General features: G+C 42.7%; 2 protein-coding genes across 7 annotated transcripts in view; one reads left to right on the plus strand and one right to left on the minus strand.

The window, feature by feature from the left end:
• The window catches only part of NSMAF (neutral sphingomyelinase activation associated factor), a 57,285-nt gene extending 41,191 nt beyond the window's left edge, over positions 1-16,094 (plus strand). For all 4 annotated transcript variants that reach the window (XM_045896515.3, XM_045896516.3, XM_064588296.1 and 1 more), the window contains 15 exons: positions 651-702; positions 809-929; positions 1,538-1,669; positions 2,653-2,695; positions 3,013-3,176; positions 4,674-4,782; positions 6,298-6,356; positions 8,861-8,928; positions 9,712-9,779; positions 10,203-10,326; positions 11,062-11,145; positions 12,258-12,408; positions 12,816-12,918; positions 13,061-13,170; positions 14,183-16,094. In XM_045896515.3, coding sequence (XP_045752471.2) covers positions 651-702; positions 809-929; positions 1,538-1,669; positions 2,653-2,695; positions 3,013-3,176; positions 4,674-4,782; positions 6,298-6,356; positions 8,861-8,928; positions 9,712-9,779; positions 10,203-10,326; positions 11,062-11,145; positions 12,258-12,408; positions 12,816-12,918; positions 13,061-13,170; positions 14,183-14,277 — 1,483 coding nt within the window. In that variant the 3' untranslated portion in view covers positions 14,278-16,094. The remainder of the gene's footprint in view (positions 1-650; positions 703-808; positions 930-1,537; positions 1,670-2,652; positions 2,696-3,012; positions 3,177-4,673; positions 4,783-6,297; positions 6,357-8,860; positions 8,929-9,711; positions 9,780-10,202; positions 10,327-11,061; positions 11,146-12,257; positions 12,409-12,815; positions 12,919-13,060; positions 13,171-14,182) is intronic.
• The window catches only part of SDCBP (syndecan binding protein), a 35,460-nt gene continuing 27,263 nt past the window's right edge, over positions 15,513-23,709 (minus strand). For 2 of the 3 annotated variants that reach the window (XM_064588300.1, XM_045896517.3), the window contains 5 exons: positions 21,902-22,063; positions 19,508-19,683; positions 18,579-18,750; positions 17,734-17,825; positions 15,513-16,702 (listed from right to left, as the gene is read on the minus strand). In XM_064588300.1, the coding sequence (XP_064444370.1) occupies positions 16,648-16,702; positions 17,734-17,825; positions 18,579-18,750; positions 19,508-19,683; positions 21,902-22,063 (657 nt within the window). In that variant the 3' untranslated portion in view covers positions 15,513-16,647. The remainder of the gene's footprint in view (positions 16,703-17,733; positions 17,826-18,578; positions 18,751-19,507; positions 19,684-21,901; positions 22,064-23,709) is intronic. The other variant, XM_045896518.3, reaches the window with a different exon arrangement.

Here is a 23,709-nt window from a genome sequence, read left to right on the forward strand (position 1 = left end):
GAAATTATTGTATTACATCCTAATATATACCATAATTTTTTAACTGTTCCTCTATTGTTGGACATTTAGACCATTTCCAACATCTCCTTATTCTAAATAACTCTGCTGTGACTTGAATATAATTTCCTGTGAGTGTTTACATATTTCCTTGCCCAAAAAAAAAAAAAAAAAAGCCAGAAAATATGGAGAAAATTAAGTTCACCCGGCCTCCCACCACGCTGAGATAACATTCATTGTTAATCTTTTGGTCTGTGTCTCTCCAGTCTTTCTAAGCTGTGTCAAGTTTAATCCCTTTCTGAAATGAGCTATTAAAACAGCCATGCTAGGTGTTCCGTGTTTAAGCAGCAGCCTGTGTTGGCCCTTCGATGAGGCACTGTGTGGTTGGAGGCTTATGGCGTGGGCTTGGAGACGCCCTGTCTGGGTCCGTGTCCTCACCCCAGGCCACTCCCTGCATGAGCTCAGAGAAGGCGTCTCTTCTGTCAAAGGGGGATCCTCATACACATGTTGAGAATTATGAGTTAATGAGAGAAATGAGTTAATACAGGTGAAGTGTAGGACAAACCTAGGTGCATAGACAGCCCTGTGGTTGCTATTTCCAGACCCAAGACCTAAGATCAGTTGTTTTGTTTTGTTTTGTTTTTTGTATCTAGTATCGCAGAAACTTGGAAAAACTGTTTGGATGGCGCAACTGATTTTAAAGAGGTAAGCAGTTAACAAAGCTAATAATTCACTGGGCTTGTGGTTTCTAACAGCTTTAAAAAATGTTTGTTGCTGTTCTTTCCACCCCCTTACCCCCCCCCCATTTCAGTTGATTCCAGAATTCTATGGTGATGATGTCAGCTTTTTAGTCAATAGTCTGAAGTTGGATCTGGGAAAGAGACAAGGAGGGCAGATGGTTGATGATGTGGAACTCCCACCCTGGGCACGGAGTGAGTACCACCCTGGAAGTACCCAATTTCAGCAGTTCTTCACCCAGGGGGGCCACTTCAGTATTGTGATTTAGTTGCCTGGGTTTTTAAAAAAATACCAGCATACTTCTCTGTGTAAATGAGGCGCTATCTTAGTCCTGTTCCAAATCAGAACTAGTCTTGTGAGTCTATGATGTAAAAACATCAATATGTATTTGAAAGACCTAAATGTTGTGAAAGTGATCTTCCCACTCCCCTCCCCCCACCAGAACTGATATTTTATATGATGGGGGCAAAAAAAAAAAACCTCATTAATAAATATGTACCTCGGGACACCTGGGTGGATCAGTGGGTTAAGGGTCTGCTTTCAGCTCAGGTCATGATCCCTACAGTTCTGGGATAGAGGGCTCCCCCCCATCCCCTGCTCAGCGGGGAGCCTGCTTCTCCCTCTGCCTGCCCCTCCCCCTGCTTATGCTCCCATGCTCGCTCTCTCTGAGAAATAAATAAATAAAATCTTTAAAAAACAAACAAATATGTACCTCTTGCCTCTCCTAGAAGCTTTATCTGCATATGGATAGACAAGAGAATAAATGAAGACAGTGATGTTTTGATCGAGTCTAATCTAATAGGTCCCGAGGACTTTCTCCAGAAGAGCAAAGACGCGTTGGAAAGCAATTATGTGTCAGAGCACCTTCACGAGTGGATCGATCTAATATTCGGCTACAAGCAAAAAGGGAGTGATGCCGTTGGGGCCCATAACGGTATGTGAGTCTTGGAAATGTCATACAGCGTTTGATGAAAACAAAAGCACAAAGAAAGAGGAAAAAACGCGGCCAGAGCAGTCAAGCTCCTGTTCGGCAGCAGCATCTTCTGTCAGCAGACAGTGGCTCCGGGCTCCATGGGCCTGGGTCAGATAGTGAGTGACAGAGGAGGAAGGACTTTGGCCTAAAGAACCCCAACTTCGCCCCGATCCCCAGAGGTGTTTTTCTAAAGTCTTCCAATGTTAGCATTACTTTCCATCCCACTCACTAATTTCAATTGAAACTCAATCAGAATATGATAGAAGAGCACCTCCCACCCCCCTGTTCCTCTGAAGGGCCCCAGGGCTTCTTATTAATGGAGCAGAAAGAAAGCTTGGGCAGCACCCTCTCCCCCCCCCTCGCCCCCGGGCTCCTTCTTACCTGCCGCCAGGCTGCCCGGTGGTGTCAGTTGGTGAAGAGAAGCTGGCAGGTCAGGCTGGACCTTGCGCGTGGCAGTGCAGGGTGATTGGCGCTTCCCCTGGGGGCAGATACCTGGAGATAAGAGGCTGTCTCACCTGCCAGTTGGATTTCTGCTCAGCAAAAGATAACTCGGGTTGATATTTATTTTTTTATTTTTTTTTAAATTTTATTTATTTGACAGAGAGAGACACAGCGAGAGAGGGAACACAAGCGGGGGGAGTGGGAGAAGGAGAAGCAGGCTTCCCGCTGGGCAGGGAGCCCTATGTGGGGCGCGATCCCAGGACCCTGGGACCATGACCTGAGCCGAAGGCAGTCGCTTAACGACTGAGCCACCCAGGCGCCCCTCGGGTTGATATTTATTGCTGTTGGTTTTTATTAGTCTTTTTTTGCAAAGTGACAATCATTTTCTTTGAATAGAAGTATAAAGTTGTTGAGTTTTTAAGATTCTGTGCAGAGCATCAATCATAACTACACAGTACCTCTTTCAAGAGGGTTTTTCATCTCCTTTTTTTTTTTTTTTTCAGTATTTCATCCCCTGACCTATGAAGGAGGCGTAGACTTGAACAGGTACCTATAGGTCTAGAAGGAGTTTCTACTTGAGTTACGAAATACCTCTTTGTCTAAATGATGAATGCAGCTCTTTGATCATACGAAGGTGTGGAAATTTTACAGTGAATTATATCTTGCTTTCCCCATTAGGTAAGTCACCGAGCCTCAGAAAATTCTCTAAGATCTGTGGTGAGGCTCAGACAGCCCTGGCACATAGTCACTGTTACTGTTTGAGAGTTAAACCTCTCTCCTATTGAGCTGCAGTATTTGACATTTGTGCTCTCGGGGAACTCGAACCTCGTGGGTCACTGCATTATTTGTGTTCTGTCCTAAAGCATCGAGGACCCCGACGAGAAAGTAGCCATGCTGACCCAAATCTTGGAGTTTGGCCAGACCCCAAAACAGCTCTTTGTGACACCACATCCTCGACGGATCACCCCAAAGTTTAAGAATTTCTCCCATACCTGCAGTCATAATGCTCCCATGGCAGATTCTCCAGGTAAGTTTTGTAAAGAGAGTAAATGTGAGCACCCTTGGTTTCTCTTTTCTGATTCAGATGTTCCTGAGGATTCTGAAGAGTAGGTGAGCCATGAATTGTCATGTGGCCTAGAGGTGGTTGTGTTTGGGCATCCGACTGCAGTTCTCCTGAAAAACAACAACTCGACAAGCCTGTTTTTGTTGTTGTTCCCTTTGTGTTTTAACTGCTGATTTTAAAGAAATCAAGTTACTTTTATTTCCCGGTAGTGTTACTCCTATTACATGAGACTTGGCAGTATTTTGTTGTTGTTGTTGTTGTTGTTCTGCTTCTCCTTTTCTGTGGTTTTCCAAGCCAGTGTTTGATGCTTAGCTGGTCACTTTCCCATTGGCCCGTCCTGGCCATGCTGCTCCCACGGTCACCCTTGGCCCCGCTCTCCCCTGTTCTCTTCCAGAAACAACTTCCTCCATCCCTCATTCTCCTCCTCCTTCCCCACATACAGATCCTGAATTCAACGTGCTTTGTTTTCTTTATTTGATTCATTCTCTTAGTCATCTGACAAACATTTACGGAGTCTCTGTTGTGTCCCCGGCCTGTGCTGGGTGCTAAAATGAACTTGACCCTGTTGTCACACCTAGTATTTGTAGAAGGAGGAAAAAATACTCCCCTTCATCCAGTTATCCATGTTTCACATTTCACATAGGACGGCCTCAAGCCCACAGGCTCCCAGGAGGAGTCTGACACTATGTGGAACTTTGGGAGCTAAGTTCCATGACTCCTTATCATCTATACTTCTATCTGTTCCATGCACCCAGGGACTTCATAGGTGCCCAGAGCAGAGTATCTCTCACACCTGGACGAATAGCTCTCAGGGGCCCGGGATCCAGGGCTAGCCAGGAGTTCTTCTCTAAGAGATAATGCCTCACGGGGTTCAGTCATAAAGACCATAAGATTATCTTGTGATGCCTCTTAAACCCATGCCCCGCTTAGTCACCAGGCTCATAGCACTGTCTTGTGATTATACTAAGGAGCAATTGCCCCCCAGCCCTTCAGAAGACAGGAGGGATGGCTTCCCTCGTCCTGGCCAGGGCGCTTATAGCTCGGAACACGTCTGCTTTTTCTCCCTCAAAACCAAAATGAAACCTCAGCATTTGTAGAGAATGGTCAGGCTTTTGCAACCATTACTGACAAGGAAATGTTACTCAGTCTTGTGTTTCTTGAAGCTCCTAAGGCAGGGGCTGAGTGAAAACTTTGGGAACACTGATAAGAGTATAAAAAGACTTCAGTATTCAAAGATACTTTTTAATCTTTCTCCCAATATGCTATTTAGATTATACATTTTATCATTTTCCCTTGACAAACATGGAGCTCCCAAGTACGTTTCAGAGTAGTTATATTTCAGTGGGGCATTGTGTTTCCTTGGTCGTTTGATTTTAATAGAAAATATTGTGACCCTGATGCTTGTTGTCTGTGGTGCTTGTTAATAATTCCGTTGACTCACTTGGCAACAATTCAATGTAGTCTCTCCAGGTGAAGAGTCTTTTGAAGACCTGACCGAAGAAAGCAAAAGCCTGGCTTGGAATAACATCACCAAACTGCAGTTACATGAGCAATATAAAATCCACAAAGAGTAAGAACACGTCTGTGCCGTCCTTGCAAAACTTGGGGTCTTGGCCTGGAGCGACACTGTTTTAAGTGGAGTCAAGGGGGTGGAAATTCTCTTTCAGTGTTGTCTTGATTGGTTTTTCTCCCCCCAAAATGTCTGTAGTGATCAGCCATGTGAGGTCAATGTGGCAAGGGAAAGTTTGGCACAAAATGGATTTTTGTCAGCCTTCCATGCTGTCATTTCTACCCCTGGTCTTTCTAGAGCCCGCGATGGGGTCTGCGGCCAGCACGTAGTTTTGTTGCCTCTCAAACTGGGGTTCACAGCCCCTCAACTCTTTGATGGGAGAAACATGGTGTATCTTCCCCAAGTGTTGGATTCACAGGTATTATAGGGGAAAATGTGTCCTTTTAAAAACAAATATGTGTAGAGAGAGAGAGAGAGAAAGAGGTCAAAGGGCTAAGTTCACAGGAGTTTTAAAAATAATACCTGTACTTTCAAAAAAAGGGCTTGCTGTCAGACCCGGAGGGGTTATGAGTGTTCAGACTTCTGCCATTAAGGATAGTCACACCTTTTGGTAGGAAGGCTTGAGAAGCACTGACTTCCCCTGAGCCATCCTATTACAGATGAGAAAACCCAGGCTCAGAGACGAGCCCGTTGGCCTGCTCCATGGCCATAGACATCCTGTCTGACATGTTGACATCACAGACACCATGGGTCACGGGTGGGTCTGAATGTCCCAATCTACTTCAGATCTATAGCTCTGAATCAGAGCACAGCCTCTTGCAAAGAAATAGATAGTTCACCTTACTCATTATATAACAGTGGCTTTTCGGGCGCCTGGGTGGCTCAGTCGGTTAAGCGACTGCCTTCGGCTCAGGTCATGATCCTGGGGTCCCTGGATCGAGTCCCGCATCGGGCTCCCTGCTCGGCGGGGAGTCTGCTTCTCCCTCTGACCCTCCCGCCTCTCATGCTCTCTCTCTCTCATTCTCTCTTTCTCAAATAAATAAGTAAAATCTTTAAAAAAAAAAAATAACAGTGGCTTTTCTTTTCTCAACTTCTCTAAGTGATACATAGAAAGACCTTATCATCCCAGGCAGTGTAGACATGAATGAACCTGTAAAAGGAAATGGTAGAATGAGACGATGGTATCATCACTGAACAGATGCTCGGTAAATTTGATTCAGCAGCAAAGCAAGTGAAGTGCTTGTAAAGAAGAGTTTCAGTAATTTGGGGATAGTCAGATAAGGTGAAATTGAGGGAGAAGCAGATTTCCAGTTGTCAGGAAGGTGTTCGACTTTGAATATGGCAGCCAGGGAAGCCGAGAACGGGAATGGTTTCTGGCCACAGGTCGCACCAAAACAAAATTCGAAGCTCCCAAATGATGATTTGGTCGTGGCAGGTGTAATATGTGCGGGACAGATCCAGCAGACAGGCTGTGACGAAAAAAAAACACAGAAACTTGGTAAAATGAAATCAAGGACTTGAAAGAGGTGTCTCAGCACATGGTTGTTGGTAACGTATAAAACTGTCTTTAAACAGGGCGGTTACTGGAATAGCGGTCTCTTGCAACGGGTCTTCCGTCTTCACAACCTCACAAGGTATGTTTTCCTGCCTGAACAGTGGTTTACCTGGAACCACAAAGTTCCCACGTTTCTTAACTCTCGGTCAAGGATTATACTTGAGCGCGCCGCCTCCACGTAAAGCGGACTCTGAGCAGTTTGTGGCATTTTGACAGAAAACGTTATTGTAGTTTGCCAAAAACAATCACGAGAATGCCTTTCTGTTGCTGCTGAGGCTTCCAGAAACTCAGGGACAGGGCAGAAAGAGCTTATTCCCCGGCCCCTTGCTTGGCGGGAGGCGCGCACGCCCCTGCGGGTCTGCCCGAGCCCAGAGCGTGCCCGGCAGCTGCGGGGTGCAGCTGGGGTGCCCCAGGACGCGGGGTGCTGGGCCACGGGCCAGTGCACGTTTGCTGTTAGGTGTTTCACTTGTGTCATGCGGTATATATTTCAGGGTGTGTGTTGTCGAATTTCGCTGGAAATCCAGTGCATGCGTTGTTAATGTTCTTGCACATTATCAGATTGTACCTTAGTCATCCCGCTTATGCTTTAAGACAACTGGCTCTGACAGAGTGAGTAGCCGGCTGTTTTTGAGGGGACTTGTCCTTTAGCCTTCGTCATAGGAGATCACGTGTTTCATTGACTGAGTCTGGAAATGGTGCTCTCCGACTAAGCCCTTCCAGAGGACTCAGAGGTACTGCTCTCGGGTTCTGTGATGGTGGTTTGTTATCTGTAGCATGTCCTTCCTTGCTCTTCCAAGGACGACCTCAGGATGCATAAAACAGACTTTTCCACAAAGCATAGATAATGGTTCTACGGTAGGCCAGAGGAAGTTGACGTGCAGGACGCACGCTGGGCCCCGTTGGGGTCAGCAAGACGATGCTGACAGAGGGAAGCAGTCTGCGTTCTCGCAGGATCCTGCCCGCCGAACGTGCCAGCATCGGAACCCCAGACCGAATGCTTCGTCGTGAAAGCAGTTTCTCTCTAAAGCTTTCTCATTAAGCAGAGCCTGTGTTCTTAGCTGGATTTTTCCGCCAGGGTTTAAGTCCCTTAGTCTCTTGTACGTGGATGACCTTGTAAACCATGAGTTTGGGGAGCCTCGAGGCTTTAAACCCCTGACGCTCATTAAGCGTGGCATCCCATCTTTGTAAATTTACCAAGTGAAGAGGAAAGAGGGTTCTTTTTTTTTTTCTTTTTAAGTCAAAAGCCTTTGGTTTTTTTCTGTTTGTTTTCTCTGTCAGTAACCTGTAGTACTGACTTATGCCTGCGCTGATCGTCAGCCCAGGGTGGCCTGCCTTCCTCACGTCCGCGGTCTACGTTGGACCGCGTGGGCACGTGGGGGGCTCATCAGCTGCGAGCCCGGCTCGGGCGAGCTTTGGTCAGGCTCGCCTCCAGCATGGGCACAGAACCTTCGGTTTTGAGAACAGCGTCCCCATACCCTGGGCTGGCTTACGGCCTTCTGTAAGATGCCCCAGATTAATAAGCTGCAGTAAACTTTGTGGTGACGACTCAGAAATGCCTGATCGGAATCAGAAATGCTGACTTCCTCGGAGTCAGCAGCACGGTGGCGAAGAGGCTCAGAGTAGGGAATGCCCCACAGGGTAAAGTTCCGGTCACGTTGTGTTCGCTCTTCGGACTTTGTTTCCAAGCTGATGCTGGAGAGTGTTTCAGCGTGATAAAGTCTCAGGACTTGCCTGTGTTGGTGTTGCAAGAACGAGGTCGAAATGTTAAATTTTACTCTACAGAAGAAATTATTTCAAGCTCATTCCGACCTTTTCTTTATCACGTTGTGTGTTTACAAATTAGGAAATGTGTTACTTGTTTCAAATATGGGATGTTCAGAGCCCATTGTTATTTTCGCAACTCTTGGTTCCCAAGAGACTTTTTTGCTACACTTTTTTAAGCTTCTGTTAGGCAAGGAAATTTTAATCCCTACTTTATTATTCTTTAGGAAGTCAGTGGTTGCTTCATAAACGCTAATTCAGGATAGGGGTATCACACCATAATTGGGCTATTTGTTAAAAAAAAAAAAAAAACACATATATTGCCATGATTTTTGTTGTCTTTTATTTAAAATTGCTATTTTACTCCTCTTTAACTTTTTTTTTTTTTTTAAGATTTTCTTTATTTCAGAGAGCATAAGCAGGGGGGGCGGGTGGGGTGGGGACAGAGGCAGGGGGAGAAGCAGACTCCCCGCGGAGCAGAGAGCCCGATGCGGGGCTCGATCCCAGGACCCTGGGGTCATGACCTGAGCCGAAGGCAGACGCCTAACGACTGAGCCCCCCAGGCGCCCCTCCTCTTTAACTTTGAGCAGTGACTAGGCCTGCTCCGGGTTCAGTCATGCTGAGATGTGAGCAGTGTGCTGGGCCTGGACTGGGTACGCGTCGGTTTCCTTGTCGTGGGGTGACAGGTGACCAGATGGGGCCCCAGATCCTCTGGCCCCACCTACCGCCCGCTCCAGCTTCCTGCTCTCCTCCACAGTTGTTTGTCCTCTATAAGGGCTAGGAAATCTTTCTCATATGTTTGCCTTCTCTTCGTTAAATCAGATTCTACCTTGAAGATGTTCTCCAAGGAATCCAAAGTGCTACAAAGAAGTATATCATTTTCAAATATGGTGAGTTCATTTTAATTTTAAACTAGTGGTATGATGGAAATTCATGTAGCAGTTTGTTTTATACACACACATTGATGGCATTTCGTTTCTCCCCAAGCAACTGGGTTTATTCCTGTGTGGTGTCTACAGAATGCCTCAGTGACATTACTTCTAAATTCAATTTAAAAATTTTTCAGGGTGCCTCTTTCTCAAAATACAGTGATTTTGTTTGTAGCCTAGAAAACTAGAAGTGCCACCCAGTAGAATTCCCCTTAATAAATCTTTCCTTTTCTGGAACTGTCAAACTAAACGTGTCTGTGTTTTTTAAATAATGTGTGCATTTCTGAGTGGATCGGACCCCGAATACTAGAAAACCAATTCTTCTGAAAAAACACATTTTGTTGTTCATGTAAACCATCTGAAAGGTTTTGGAAGTCCCTAAGAATTTTGGAAGTTCTCCCTACTCGTGGAAGTCCGTAATCCAGAGAGGCTCAGCCCACCCTCCCCTCATGATTTACCTGTGTGAGGAGTTCCTCCAGCCCAGGGCCGTGAGGACCATCCAGAAATCCTCAGGCTCGATCCATGTGCCCTGGACACGCTTTGACTTTCTTTCTTACATTTAGGAAGAAACTAAGCATCTGGAACTAGCCAGTTGAAAAAAAAGAAAACTTCCCAAATACGAGGAAGGCCAAAATAAATGGAATTTGAGCATTAATTTGGGGGGGAGCTTTACAAGGTAGTTTTACTGTGTGAGGGATTTACTAATTATTGTAAATAATTAATGTCAAACCATTTGTATTTCAGGCTTTGTCATCTTGTTTACTTTTGCCAGGAGATGCCACTGTCATAAGTTCTTCGTGGGATAATAATGTGTATGTATCTGAGCATGCTCCTGGTGTAATTCCTCACGCAGCCTAGCTGTCTTTGTGGGCAGAAGGCAGGAAAGGACAGGTCTTCTGTTGGCGGGACACTGCGTTGTTTTCAGAAAGGACCAGATCTTAGATAAGGGTGGCTTTGACTGTGATTATTTGAATCTAATAATTTCTCCCAGTGGACTCTGTTTTCCTCACTGTTTTAACCTGGGGTAAAAACACAAATGAGCCAGAGCTGGAGATTTCTAGTTTCAAATTCAGATATTGAGGATTTTGGTTTAATAACATGAGAATAAGTACTTTGTAATTCTAGTTAAGTCTTAGTACAGAATTAAACAACGTAATATTCCTTGAATATGTGTTTAAGAATCTCAAAATTAGGCTGGGATGCTTTTTAATGGTTCTCATTCTCTTTTCTGTTAGCTATTTTTACTCTATAGCATTTGCAAGACGCCAGGACACGTTAATGGGACACGACGACGCCGTCAGTAAGATCTGTTGGCATGACAACCGACTGTATTCCGCATCGTGGGACTCCACGGTGAAGGTTTGTAGCGAATTTCTAAGCTCACGTGTTTGGATACTGCAAGTATTATAAACCGTTCTACACCTGTTGTTAATGTGCTCAGTCATTGCACTCTTTTTCACAAAGCGTGTCGTGATTTGTAAAGATACTGAGCTCTGTCGCCTGTGGTTTTTCAACATGCGTACTTCTCAATAGGAAGTTTTCCCCATTTTTGTACTGTGCGCTCACCTGGGGGCTGGAATGATGTGGAATTCACGAGACAGAGTTACAGAGAAATACTGGTGACCCTTGAACAACACAGGTCTGCACTGCGCAGGTCCACTTAGACATGGAGTGTTGCCGATAAATACAGTACTGTGAATTTATGATTTTCGTAACATTTTCTTCTCTCTGGCTTACTTTATTGTCAAGACTACGGTATATAGTACATGTAACACAAAATACGTTAGTCAGCTGTTTGTGTTACTTGTAAGACTTCCGGTCAACAGTAGGCTATTAGCACTGAAGCTTTGGGGAAGTCCAAGTTATACGCAGATTGTCAACTGCATGGAGTTGGGGGTCGGGGCCCTTCCTCCCCTCCCCCCGCATGGTTCAAGAGCCAGCTGTTTATAAACAGTAGCAGCCCCTCTTTATCTCACACAGTTGGAACTAGCAGAAGATGTCAAGTTAAAGTGGGGAATCATGAAAAGAGAATGTGTGAGAAATGCTTTCGTTCCAAGTGTTTGCAAATACCTTCTGCAATATATTGCACCGCAGGTGTGGTCGGGTGTTGCTGCGGAAATGACATGCACCAGAAGACAGCGGTTTGACATGCTGGCTGAGCTGGAGCACGACGTCAGCGTGAGTACCGGCGACAGCACTGCTCCAGAGCTGAGCCTGAGTCCGGGGGGGGTGGCGGCGGGTGGTTTTACCTGTGTGGTTATTTTTTTGTTTCATGTTATTTTGCTTACTGGAGGAGAGCATGTGCTCCCCGTTCTTTTCTTTGACTCGACTCTTGGGGTTTCCAGGTCTGCTTTGTTGTTGTTTTTTCCCCTCCAACTTGCCATTTCCCTGAGAATTACCTACCGTCCCATCAGATTTCCCAAATACCAGTTTCCGAGCGGGACACTATTTGGACACCCTCAAACTCTTCGGGGCACACACGAGAGAAGGGGCCGTCTGTCCAGCGTGCCGCCCTCCGACAGTCTGGGTGGCCCGCGCAGGCACACACGAGCGGCACCTTGTTTTCGCCCGTGCCGGCCCCACTGGGTCCCCCGCCACATGTCCCACTAGAGCCGACAGGACTGCCTTTTCTCCGAGGGGGCCAACTGGTGCCTGATGCGCCCAGTCGACAGACGAGCTGAGGTTGAGAAATACTTACGCAGTCTGTGACTCCCTGGGGGCATGCAAACACAACCTTGAGAGGTCCCCGGCTTCTCCCAGCGCCCTCCGGTAATCACGGCTCAGCAGTGCTTCAGACCGTTTGGCACCGTGGTACGATTTAGAACTCGTAAGAGGCATCATTCGGAACCTTGCCAATTTTAGGCTGTTTTAAAACAGCAAATGGGGCGCCTGGATGGCTCAGTCAGTTAAGCCTCCGACTCCTGGCTCAGGTCGTGATCTCATGGGTTGTGGGATCGAGCCCCATGCCCAGCTCCACGCTCAGCGGGGAGTCTGCTTGAAAATTCTCTCCCTCTGCCCCTCCCCCTACTCACTCTCGCACACGCTCTCTAAACATTAATAAATCTTAAAAAGAATCCAGCATTACATTTACCCTACCAGTATTTCATTTCATTCACTAGCATATGAAGAATTTCATTTTTATGTAATTCAGTAGGCGATGCTGGAACACATCTGCATGAGCCACCGTGCTGCCGAGTTCAACCTTTATCGGGCCCCGACAGCGCAGTCAGCCTAGGGAAACCGCTAATGACCGTAATTCTGAAGGGAATACTTTGTGTTTTCTTCCTTAGGTAGATACGATTAGTTTAAATGCTGCAAGTACACTGTTGGTTTCAGGCACCAAAGAAGGCACAGTGAATATTTGGGACCTCGCTACAGCCACCGTATTGCACCAGATCCCATGCCATTCAGGGACCGTATGTGATACTGCTTTTAGCCCAGGTAGTGTGATCCTTTTTAATACAGATGATAACTGGGGGAATCGGAATTATTACTTTAAAATAAACAAGGAGAATGTAAAAAGGAGGACAGTCTGCCAATAGAAGTGTTGCCTGTATCTGAGGCTGCCTCATGGCACAGTATGGCATCCTCATGCCATTTGCACCCACAGAAAAGCTGTAGTGGACACTGTTCTTAATTCGTCTGCTCACCAGAGAAATTAAGTTGTAAGACGCAAATGAGCTCACACCAAAGGGCCACCGGCCCAGTGTCTTAGAAGCATTGCAAGGAGAGGAGAGTCTTCGGTTCAGTACAAGTAGCCTGAGGAGCATGAAAGTGAACGTTAAGCCAGAGATAAAATGTCAGAATAACCTACAACCGACTTCTGAAGCCGTTTCACCTCGTTACAGACAGTCGTCACGTCCTCAGCACGGGGGAAGATGGCTGTCTAAACGTCATAGATGTGCAGACAGGAATGCTCATCTCTTCTATGACTTCAGACGAGCCCCAGAGGTATATTTTTTGAGTTACTAGTGGGGAAAGACAGGCACCAGCAAGTTCAGGATCCTGTCGTTTGGGCTTCCTTTGGCCAGGGTAACACAGCCCCTCCTTCATGAGGACTGATCAGATGATTATTTCTAAATCATGCTTGCAGATGCTTTATCTGGGATGGAAATTCTGTTTTATCTGGAAGTCAGTCTGGTGAGCTGCTCGTTTGGGACCTGCTCGGAGGAAAAATCAGTGAGAGAATACAGGGCCACACAGGTAAGCAGTTAATGCAGTTGACTTCACCTTTCTTCCTAAAATGCTGAACTCAAACCTGCTTTTCCCATCAGGAAACATACTCTTCCCAGGCAGAAAACCTACCATTTCCCTCCACACTGTCAGTGTTCCCCTCCAGCACCTTGGGTCCTTCGGGACTGAGATTGATGTTAACAGACATTGGACTCCAAAAAGGAAGTTTGCACATTAACTTCCATGTGGAGAATTAAAAACCATAGTGAAAGCTGGAATTGTTGTTTTAAAAATACATGCACACAGTTTTTAAAGAAACCCAAAAACAACACAAAAATAATGAATTACAGTGAAAATGACCTTCTTCCCACCACCGACCCCACCCCACCCCTGCTGTTCTCCTCCCTGAAGGACTCCTTCCTCTGTCCTGGAGGTGTGCCCTCTTATGATTGGGAGGGTAGGTTGTAGGCATATTAACTATTCTGCCCATTTGTTGTTTTTTTTTTTCCACTTAGTATATTGTGAAGATTCATTGTATTTGCTTACATTTATTTGCATGGTTGCCTCCTGATCATCTGGAAGATTTATGGTTTTTAATTCTTCTAGTATCTATGGTTATAAGTATCTGTTTTCCACTGTGACCAGTAACTGTCCCCTTCATTCCCTTCCCTCCGTCACTAAGTTATGTGGTTATTTCTTAACATTAGAAAGTGATGTTTAGGTCATCCTCAACTTACTGGCTTTAAGTAACATTTGACTCCTTCCAGTAGAAATGGAATTAGCTAACTTCCACCAGTTCCCTACCTTCTCCTCTCATCCGTGTCCTGACCACTAGCTACATGTAGGAATAGCTGTTTGCATCCCTAGTTATTAGCTTTACATTTAAGTGGTTTTATTCCTCACAAGTTCCTTGTACCAAGCAGTTAAATCTTTCATTTATACACCAGTTACAGGATGAGAGAAGACAACATAGTACTTGAGAGTACCTTTTGGGGGGCCCCTGGTCAACTTACCACCTAACCACAAGGTCTCTTTCTCTTAGGTGCTGTAACATGTATATGGATGAATGAACAGTGTAGCAGTATCATCACAGGAGGGGAAGACAGACAAATTATGTTCTGGAAACTGCAGTATTAAGTGCCTTTTCCTCTCTTGAATGTTAAACTGAACTCTATTTAATGTATTTTTAAACCAGACTTTTAAATGAACTGGTGAATGTGCAATGATAATAATTAGAAGTTTTACCACAAGACATTTGTGGTTTTAAACTTCCTAAATCATGGCGACTTCACTGAAAGCCATTAGTTGCCGTCCTCTAAAGCAGACAAAGATATGGCAGTGTTAGGGAGAAAACATTACATTTGTAAGGCAGATGGTCATCCCAGTATGCTGATGGTCAGAAGGCAGGTTTGGGTGGCAAAGTAGGTAAGAGATACTAAACTGAGATGGGAAAGCTTTCAGAAAACACTGAACAATTTTGAATTTTCCAAGAAAACGTGCACTATTCTCTACTACTTCTGAGTCACTCTATTTTGTCTTCCTAACCTACAGAAATGCTGCCCATTGGGTTTGGGGTATGTGTTTTCTTGGAGTGGTTACTTTGTATAACCTACGGTCCTCAGATTCTAAGAACCTGGGGAAAGATTAGCAATTCTTGTAAGTTTACTGTGTATAGGAACAGTTTATTTCATTATAGCTATTAAATGCTCATCTTTTCTACATTAAAAATATTTTTCTGTAATGAAAGCAGTTTTCATTTTCTTATTTAAATGATTACCAAGACTAGTACCTTTTAAGAACTTCAACGATTGATCCTTCTAGACAACCATACTTAGTGATGTGAATCTCATTCATTCTTACATTTTTGGAACCATCCTCAGACCCAAATCTAGGTAACAAGGTAGGTAAACTGGGAAACGTTCGGTTTGCTTTTCCAAATTTCAACAAGGTAAGCTGTAAAGCCACACTACTGACTTCCTTTTATATTATGACAGTGTTTTTAAAGACTGTAGGGGGGCGTTTATCTTGTAGGCTGTATGACATGGGGGAAAAACAACCCAGGCTAACAGTTTTCAAAGTCAGTTTTAAGTGTCATTAAACATGACTTGGTCTCAGGTGTTGCAGGGAGCATCTGTGGCCTCTGTGAGTTCCTGTTGCTCAGCCTGAAGTGTGCAGGGCAGGCGGGCCATCTGCGGTTCACAGGTGGAAACACTCTTCCTGACACGCCTACTCTCGGCACAGAGGGCTTTTCTCAGGGCCTCTCGATGCCTGCTGCTCTGGGAGACAACTGCCGCAGGCCCAAGGTTGTGAACTTCACTCGCCTGCTCTAAGTCACGCGCAAGTTTGGTGAAAGGCACAGTTTCCAAATGATGCAACAGACTAAAAGTCCACTTTATTTATACATATTTAATTAAGATGGAATAGGCATAAACCAGAAAAAAAAAAATGAGGATAAAGTGTCACTGCCATTTTGTTTGCAGGGAGGGGTCAGGAAATGAACAAATGACCTGGGAAACATCCTAAGGCCATCCCAAAGTAGCTAGATTATAGAATGTTAAGAGTAAATGACAAAATTAGGTATTATTCCACTTAATCTACAAATGAATAAAGGGAATCAAAAGTTTATCCTATTTAGTATAAGAATTTTTACATTTAATATATAGTGATTCATTTCTCAGAAAGTAATACCGGTAACTTTTAGAAGAAAGAAATTTCCATTACACAATTGACTAGAAAGTCTCAAATGCAACTAAGCAGCTATGCTATAGCTCAGTATGTACCATTAAATTGTCCTGGGCTAGTGTACATTTCAGTTTAACATAGAACTGCAGTTTGGGTTCTAGAAAGGCAGCAATAGTTATATTTTGGCTTTTATTCTAGATGCTTAACAGTTAAGGCGACAGTTGAAGCATATTAAGTAAAGGTAGTTACAATTAAATGATGATCAACACAATCTCTCGCAACCTACATACACTGTATAATGCTTACATGGAATGAAACCAGTGTACTTAATTGGTGTTTTATAAACACGTGCACGCACACACACACACAGAACTAAAAAACCATCAAAAGCAGTCATTCTACATGTACTATGGTAACACATTAAAAACGCAATTATACCATAGAACTAAAGTAATATGAACAGCACTACTTGATGTAAGATAAAGGTGACTGGTTCTAACACAGAGCTAAGCCTGTGTCAGTCATTCTAATCATAATGGCTTGTAAAAGCATCGGGTTTCTAGTAGAGAAACTACTCTATGAAAATCAGTAAATCTGTCCAAAGTTTCACATCTGTAAAACCAGGATAAGGCTACAATGATCTTGAAGTGGGAACAAGATATCCAATCAAAACAGTAAGATTCCCAGCCATAATGTAAGATAGAAAGGTCTTCATGCAGCATATGCTCTCTGGCTCCTAGAAAGCTTCATGTGCATAATATAAAGTTAAGTTGCCCAGGAAGTAAACTGGAGAAGTTTGGTGAAGTTTCCATTGTGCCATGACTTTTAAACCTCAGGAATGGTGTGATCCATCAGGCTTTTCATAATGCTTGGTGCCATCCTACGAGAGAGTCACTTTATTAAATTGTGCGGTTAGGGTTTCTTTTTTCAAAAAGGGCTATGCTAATCCAAGAAAACGCCCATTCAAACTTAGCACTTGTTAGCATCAAGTGGGACTGTGGGGAGAGGGAAGGTCTTTTTTTTTTTTTTTTTTTTTTTTTAAATGAGTTCAGGAGTCTTGGGAATCTAGTTATTTGCAAATATACCCAGTGTGAAACGCCATCTGTATCTTGGCTAGAGATACAAGTAAGTTCTTGTATATTAAAGCTGGTGACTAAAAACAAGGAAAATGGGAAGGGGGAACCTATCACTGGTTTAAGAGAACTCGAGAACAAGTAGTCTTGACTATACCAGTTCCCTTTTTTTCCTACCCAGAAACTGAAAAATTTTATTAAGGTATTATGTTTTTAATCTTTTAAATCTTATTTCCACAGGCAAGATAAGATTCTGAAAGAAGGATCTAAGTTGGCTTGGCAAAAACAGCTATGATAGAAGCCAGGATTTTAAAAGTTCTAGGGAAGGTGAAAACACTTGCTCCCCCTACTCAGCTGTCCCATCCTCATTTCCTGAGGCCCATCCTCGCACCACACCCCTCACCCCTACACGCCTCTACCTGCCTCCTCAGATGCTCTTAGAACAAAACCCATTACTCCTAACATCCCATAGGCAAGAATTCTCCATCATGAACCATCAGAATAGATTTCTTAGAAGCAGAGGAGCTTGTAGGCAGAGTGCAACTGCAGTCAATTTTACTGAAAGCTGAAATGAAAGCCTGCCCACTTCTGCTCATACACCTCTTTCCAACTAGAAAATGTCAACATTTCGGAAGCGTATGGTGAATTTGATTCAGTACTTGGGAAGTTGTGAGGGACCGTCCTTACCTACCAATTCCTCTAAATAAGCAACTTCAGATTTCTAGATAAATACCATGCCATCCCTTAGGTAAAAGAACCAAAGATTTGGGACTTAATATAAGCACTGTACTTTAACTCAGAGGACTGTAAGCATCAAGTTGAAGTACTGACTACTTACCGTTTAATAATATGTTCAAAGATAAAAGCAGGCATGATTGTAATAGTAACTACAGTCTCAGATGTTGACAGTATGTCTGCAATTTGAGAATCCTGTTGAAAACAGGTGATGAAAATTAATATTAAGGCTTCATTTCATAAATATGAAACTATGTTATTCTTGGTAAATATGTATATCCTCTTAGGTTTTGCTAAGACCTCTAAAATCTGACCCCTTGATATTTGTAATTTTTTCCAGTTTCTCTTACCAAGTTTAATTCTATAGAATCACAATTTTATAGATGGAAACAAAATTGCTGAGTAAATATTTTAGCCAAAAAATCATCTGCTCATTGTTTAAGATGACATAATTTTCCTCACATGCAATACTACCCTCAGTTAACAGTGCATTCTTAACAAAGTTTATGAAATGAACAGGTCTTAATGAAACCTTTTGTACCTTAAAATAGCCATATTTAGGAATCTGCAGAGGAAAAAAACAAGGTACTAATATAAACAGAAACTATTACTCATTTCCTACCATTCCTAGGTTGAAAAAGCTGAGCAATCATTCATTCAGAATGTCATCAAAATCTCCAATGCCCATGTTTCCACAGAATTCTAGTTCAAGGGACTGCTGAGATCATAGAGTCAAGCCCTTTGCTATAGGAATGTTAATTCCAAATAGCCCAAGTAATTCCTTTGGCCTGAGAGCACAGCCAGAGCCCCAGATCCCACATCACCCATCTCCCCAATGAGTTTCTATTTATTTTGGAGGTCAACGTGAAAATACCACCAAAACAGACAAATGGAAAAGACATTTGCTCAAATAAAACTGCAGCACAAGACACAAGTTCTATTCCTTACCTTCAGCCCAATGATATTCTGCCCATTGACTTCGCAGATGTTATGTTCTGTGAGAAGACCATTTCTGGCTGCAGAACTATCTTTCACTATGGATGTTATCTTTCCATTTTTAAAGATAAAGCCAACATGTCCAGTACTATCCTTATGCATGGTAACTGTCCTTTCAAAGGGCCTGTAAGCATAATGGATTAAATTAAAATTTTCATTCTTCCTATTGGTCCAAGTTACTCTTTCAATTTCCTTAGATATAAATTTGGTGTTCATCTACAAAATGTTTACTAAAAATACCTACCACATGTGAGAAAACTGGAAACAAGGTTAGATAAAACTAAGTTTAACTGAGAAGAATAAAAATCCAAAAGCTAACTGTAACAATGTGATACAGGTCCACCCATAACACTTGTTAAGGGGCAAGAAAAAATATAGGCCCTTATTTCATGTGCCTAAATGTTTAGGTTATAAACTGACAGAATAAATATTCTATCTTCCCACCTGACAACTATAGAGTCATAACCACCCAAAAAGGCCACATTTTTAGAACTCCTACTCCACTTGGGAGTTCTGCAGGGACCCTGGCACTGTGTCCGTCCTACACTGGATGTCTAAGCAGCATATTGGGAAGTGAGGCCAGAGATGCCATACTGCTTACTTTTCCAACATTCATTTTTTTATGATCTAGAGAGACAGGAAAGTAACATCTTAGAGGATGAATTTCATAAGCTTTGAAATAAGATGCATACAAAACCAGAATGCTATTAAAAAGAAAACTATGTAAGAAGAATCTGCAACACACAAAACTGCCAGAGTATAAGGCTGATCAATAACGTGATAATCTTCTGCAACACAGTATTTTATCCACAGACTCTTAAAAGCCCAGGAAAATGGAAAACTAGCCTTAAATTTCCATTTGAACTGTATAGTCAACTTACCTGTCACGAACAGTCATAGTAATCTTCTCTCCAAAAGCCTGTTTGAGCACCTTGTGTGCTTTATCAGAGCTCCAGCCTGCACAGTTTTCCCCATTGATCTGGAGTACTTGGTCCCCAAATCTCAGACCAACCAATGAGGCTGGAGAATTTGCCTGGACCAGCTGAACAAATATACCCTAGAGAATAATAAAATAACTTTGGTCATTTACCACTGTTATGATTTAAAAATGCTAGAAAATTAGGAACCAACTGTTCAGGTTAGGAATCTACCCTAGTAAAAAATGAATATATGTGTCGTTACTCCCAAAAAGTAAACTGAAAATTTTATCAGGGCAATGAGATCTCACTAGTAATTTCTACCTCAAATCATGACCCACCACCCACCTGACCAACCTCAATCATCCCCTTCATCTTGGATAAAAAGTCTAAGGAAAATAAAGTAGGGTTTCCATAATAAATGTAAGCTCCTATGAGTGTGGTAGAATACAAAATAGGTACTGGCACATGGTTTTTGTTAACAGGGAAAGCGAGTCAACTGTTAGAAATTTCATGATTTTAGTTTAAAAAATGATGGTTTAGTATAAGGTCATAACTCTCCTTACAGCTGAAGGACTCCTTAACCCATCTGCTAAATTACAGATAAATAAGATAAGGGTTTATTTAACATCCTAATAAAAAGGTGGGTACATTTAATACCACTCCAGTTCTTAGAAGGAGTCCACTATGAAATACAGAAAACTCAAGTTCAGATAAAGAACTAAACCCACATGGATATTTTTTTTTTTTTTTAAAGATTTTATTTATTTATTTGAGACAGAGAGAATGAGATACAGAGAGCATGAGAGGGAGGAGGGTCAGAGGGAGAAGCAGACTCCCTGCCGAGCAGGGAGCCGGATGCGGGACTGGATCCCGGGACTCCAGGATCATGACCTGAGCCGAAGGCAGTCGCTTAACCAACTGAGCCACCCAGGCGCCCCCACATGGATATTTTTATTTCTATAAACTCCCAAACTCAGATGTTGGAGAAAATGCAAACAAACAAGTATAAAAGAAAAGTTGATAGGGCGCCTGGGTGGCTCAGATGGTTGGGCGTCTGCCTTCGGCTCAGGTCATGGTCCCGGGGTCCTGGGATCGAGTCCCACATCGGGCTCCCTGCTCCTTGGGAGCCTGCTTCTCCCTCTGCTTCTCTGTCTCTCATGAATAAATAAAATGAAATCTTAAAAAAAAAAAAAAAAAAAGAAAAGTTGATAAAATATGAAAGCATCTACAAAGTTGGACCCTTTCTATCCTCTTAGGCTGGGTCAGACATAACTTCTGTCCTGTGTCTTACAGTTTACTTTAGGGCCATACTGGAAACTAGATGGCACCCTGTAAAATGGTCAGAGCGATGAGTTTTGGCCAAATGGAGAAATCCACTGCAGGGATAACTGCATTGGAGATAGGGGCCTATGAAGAGTGTCTTGTCTTTTAAGAGAGGAAGGAGCAGAGAAGAAATCCTGGCAGATGGGCAGCACGTACTATTCAAAAGCAAGGGAGAGCAGTAAAGTCAGGGCTTCCGGAAGAAGCATGCTGATGTGTCCTGAGTAAGTTATGTGCGTACAGTCATTGATGCCCTCAGCCCTCTGGGTAGGCAGGCAGGGTTGGGGCTTCCTGCCAAGATCAGACCTAGCCATTTACCATAGTGTGGGACACTCATCATTTTCTTTGTGAAAAAGTTGGACACACTGAACTAACAAGACTTAAGACTAATAAGGAGTCCAAGAAGTAATGCCTAAAACCACGTATCGGGATAAAGACTCAGCATGTCCTTAACAATCCTAAATACCTCCTCAGAGAGTAACCCTGTTTAATTTCCTCAGTAAGGTGCGGTAAGAGGGAAAGTAATTATAAAGGTAAAGGAATGGCTACCCTAATTAGAAAATCACTTTTATTCAAAAAATGACCTACTAAATTCAAAATGAAGGATGGAAATAATAAACCTGCAAACCCACTTCACAAGTTAAATGATCATTATTTAATTTAAAAATACACACCTTTATAAAGGCCACCGATTCTCAGTGGTCAGTCTCTTAACATCACATATGATGCCCTATTTGAATGCCATAATTTTATTTGTATAAACTATGTTATAATATGTGAAGACCAGTGAACTTTATACCAGAAAGAAGACTCAAAGAAAAAAAAATTCATTTAAGGTAATGAAGTACCAACTCTGCTTCTTCAGAATAAGGCATCTCCAAGTGGAAAAATTTAAGTTAGCAGATTTAAAATGATTTTGATTATAAATGCAATATTATAATTAATTAAAACATTCCCACTGTAAATTATTCTAATAGTGATCACTTAATATCTCAAGCTATTTGGACAAACTGAAATAGAATTAAAAATACTTACATTATCTATTGACTTAAGCCTGAGCCCAATTTTTCCATCTTGATCCTTACACAAAATGACTTCACGAATCCCTTGCTTAATTTCTGCTCTACGAATTCCAACATCATTACCAGTTACAGGAGCCACCATATAGTTCATACTGGAAGGTCTTGTTACCAACTGCTAATAAAAACACACACAATTTGTCAATACTTAGAAACATTCTCCATGAAAAAAAAAAAAAAAACTATAATGATAATTAACTTGAATATACTCAGTTGTGGGTTCCCAAAAAGTAATTTGCGTACTGTTTCCTTCAGATAAAGTTTGATTTACGCAAAAGGACCTTAGTTTTCATTTACCAATTCTTAAGGAAATTTATCACCTCCAACAGATTTAATGACTTACCTTCTGAATTCACTGGTATTTGCTTCATGTATATTGTGGCTTGTCTCCACTCAAATGTATTATCCTCAAGCTTAAAGGTCATATCATACTTCTGAAACTCACGAAACATTTTCCAGAGGGTTTTTTTATATGTGATCTATCTTTATTAGCCATCTACTGACCCTTTCAGCATTTCTTTTTTTTTTTTTTTTTTTTTAAAGATTTTAATTATTTATTTGAGAGAGAGAGACTGAGAGAGAGAGCACATGAGAGGGGGGAGGGTTGGGAGGGTCAGAGGGAGAAGCAGGCTCCCCACGGAGCAGGGAGCCCAATGCGGGACTCGATCCCGGGACTCCAGGATCATGACCTGAGCCGAAGGCAGTCGCTTAACCAACTGAGCCACCCAGGCGCCCCCCTTTCAGCATTTCTATAAGAGGGGGCACCTTCTTACCTCACAGTGCTACTGTGAGAATTAAAACTGCGTGTTTACATGAGAGCTGGCACACACACAAGACAGGATAATATTATTTCTCATTCTCTATAATGAACATTTATGCATTAACGAATTGTATGCACAAACCAGACTGACCAAGAACGGCTACACGAGGGAAGCATGGCAGGTACCATGTTTCCAGTTTTTCATTTTCTCAAGTTCTCTTGACCAAAACTGGTTTCTTATTTTAAGTGAACCCTTTTCTCAACCAAAGATAGTGAGGGAAAAGCTAATCAAAGGCTTCTTCTTTGGAATCTGTCAAAAAAACACCCTCTGACCTACCTAAGAACTGTGATGCTGCTAAGAACTCAGAGCAGCAATAATAGGGAAAGAGGAATCTCAACTACATAACCACCACAGATGGCCAATTTTTTGTTCAGAATTCATAGTAATTATGATAGCATATTCTAAAGCTGACAGTCTAACAAGAGTAATGTACATACACAATTACACTAGAAATCAGAACGCAATGCCAGAAAATATTACTTGTCAGAAAATATTACTTGTGAGATTACAAAGGTTCTAAAGAGAAATGATTACAGCTATAAGAGACAGAGGAAAATCAGGTAATGGGATAAAACAGAAAAAACTTAAGCAAAAAAAATCATTTAGTTTAGCTGGAATACAGAATAAAGGGTTGAGGGCTCTTTGGAGTGAGTTTTACTTTTGGAAAATATTTTTTCCAGCAATATTTTTAAGTACTTGACTTACTAGGTGTTCTTACTTATTATAATCAACACCACACTGACTACTGTCCCCTTCCCCCATTGTAAGTAAGCAACCATTTCTGACGAGGGCTACTATAATAACCTTCTAGATCATCTTCCTGATTCTCCACAGAGCAAGCACAGAAATCTTAAAAAAAGGGGGGGGGGGCGGGGAAGAAATCCCATTAGACCACTCCCACAACTCTGATCCCAAGCCCTTAGACCATGGTTTACAAGGCCCC

The sequence above is a fragment of the Mirounga angustirostris genome, unplaced genomic scaffold (genome assembly GCF_029215605.1).
Source record: "Mirounga angustirostris isolate CCGP_5_RB_7025 unplaced genomic scaffold, mMirAng1.0.hap1 SCAF_4, whole genome shotgun sequence".
Taxonomy (NCBI): Eukaryota; Metazoa; Chordata; class Mammalia; order Carnivora; family Phocidae; genus Mirounga; species Mirounga angustirostris.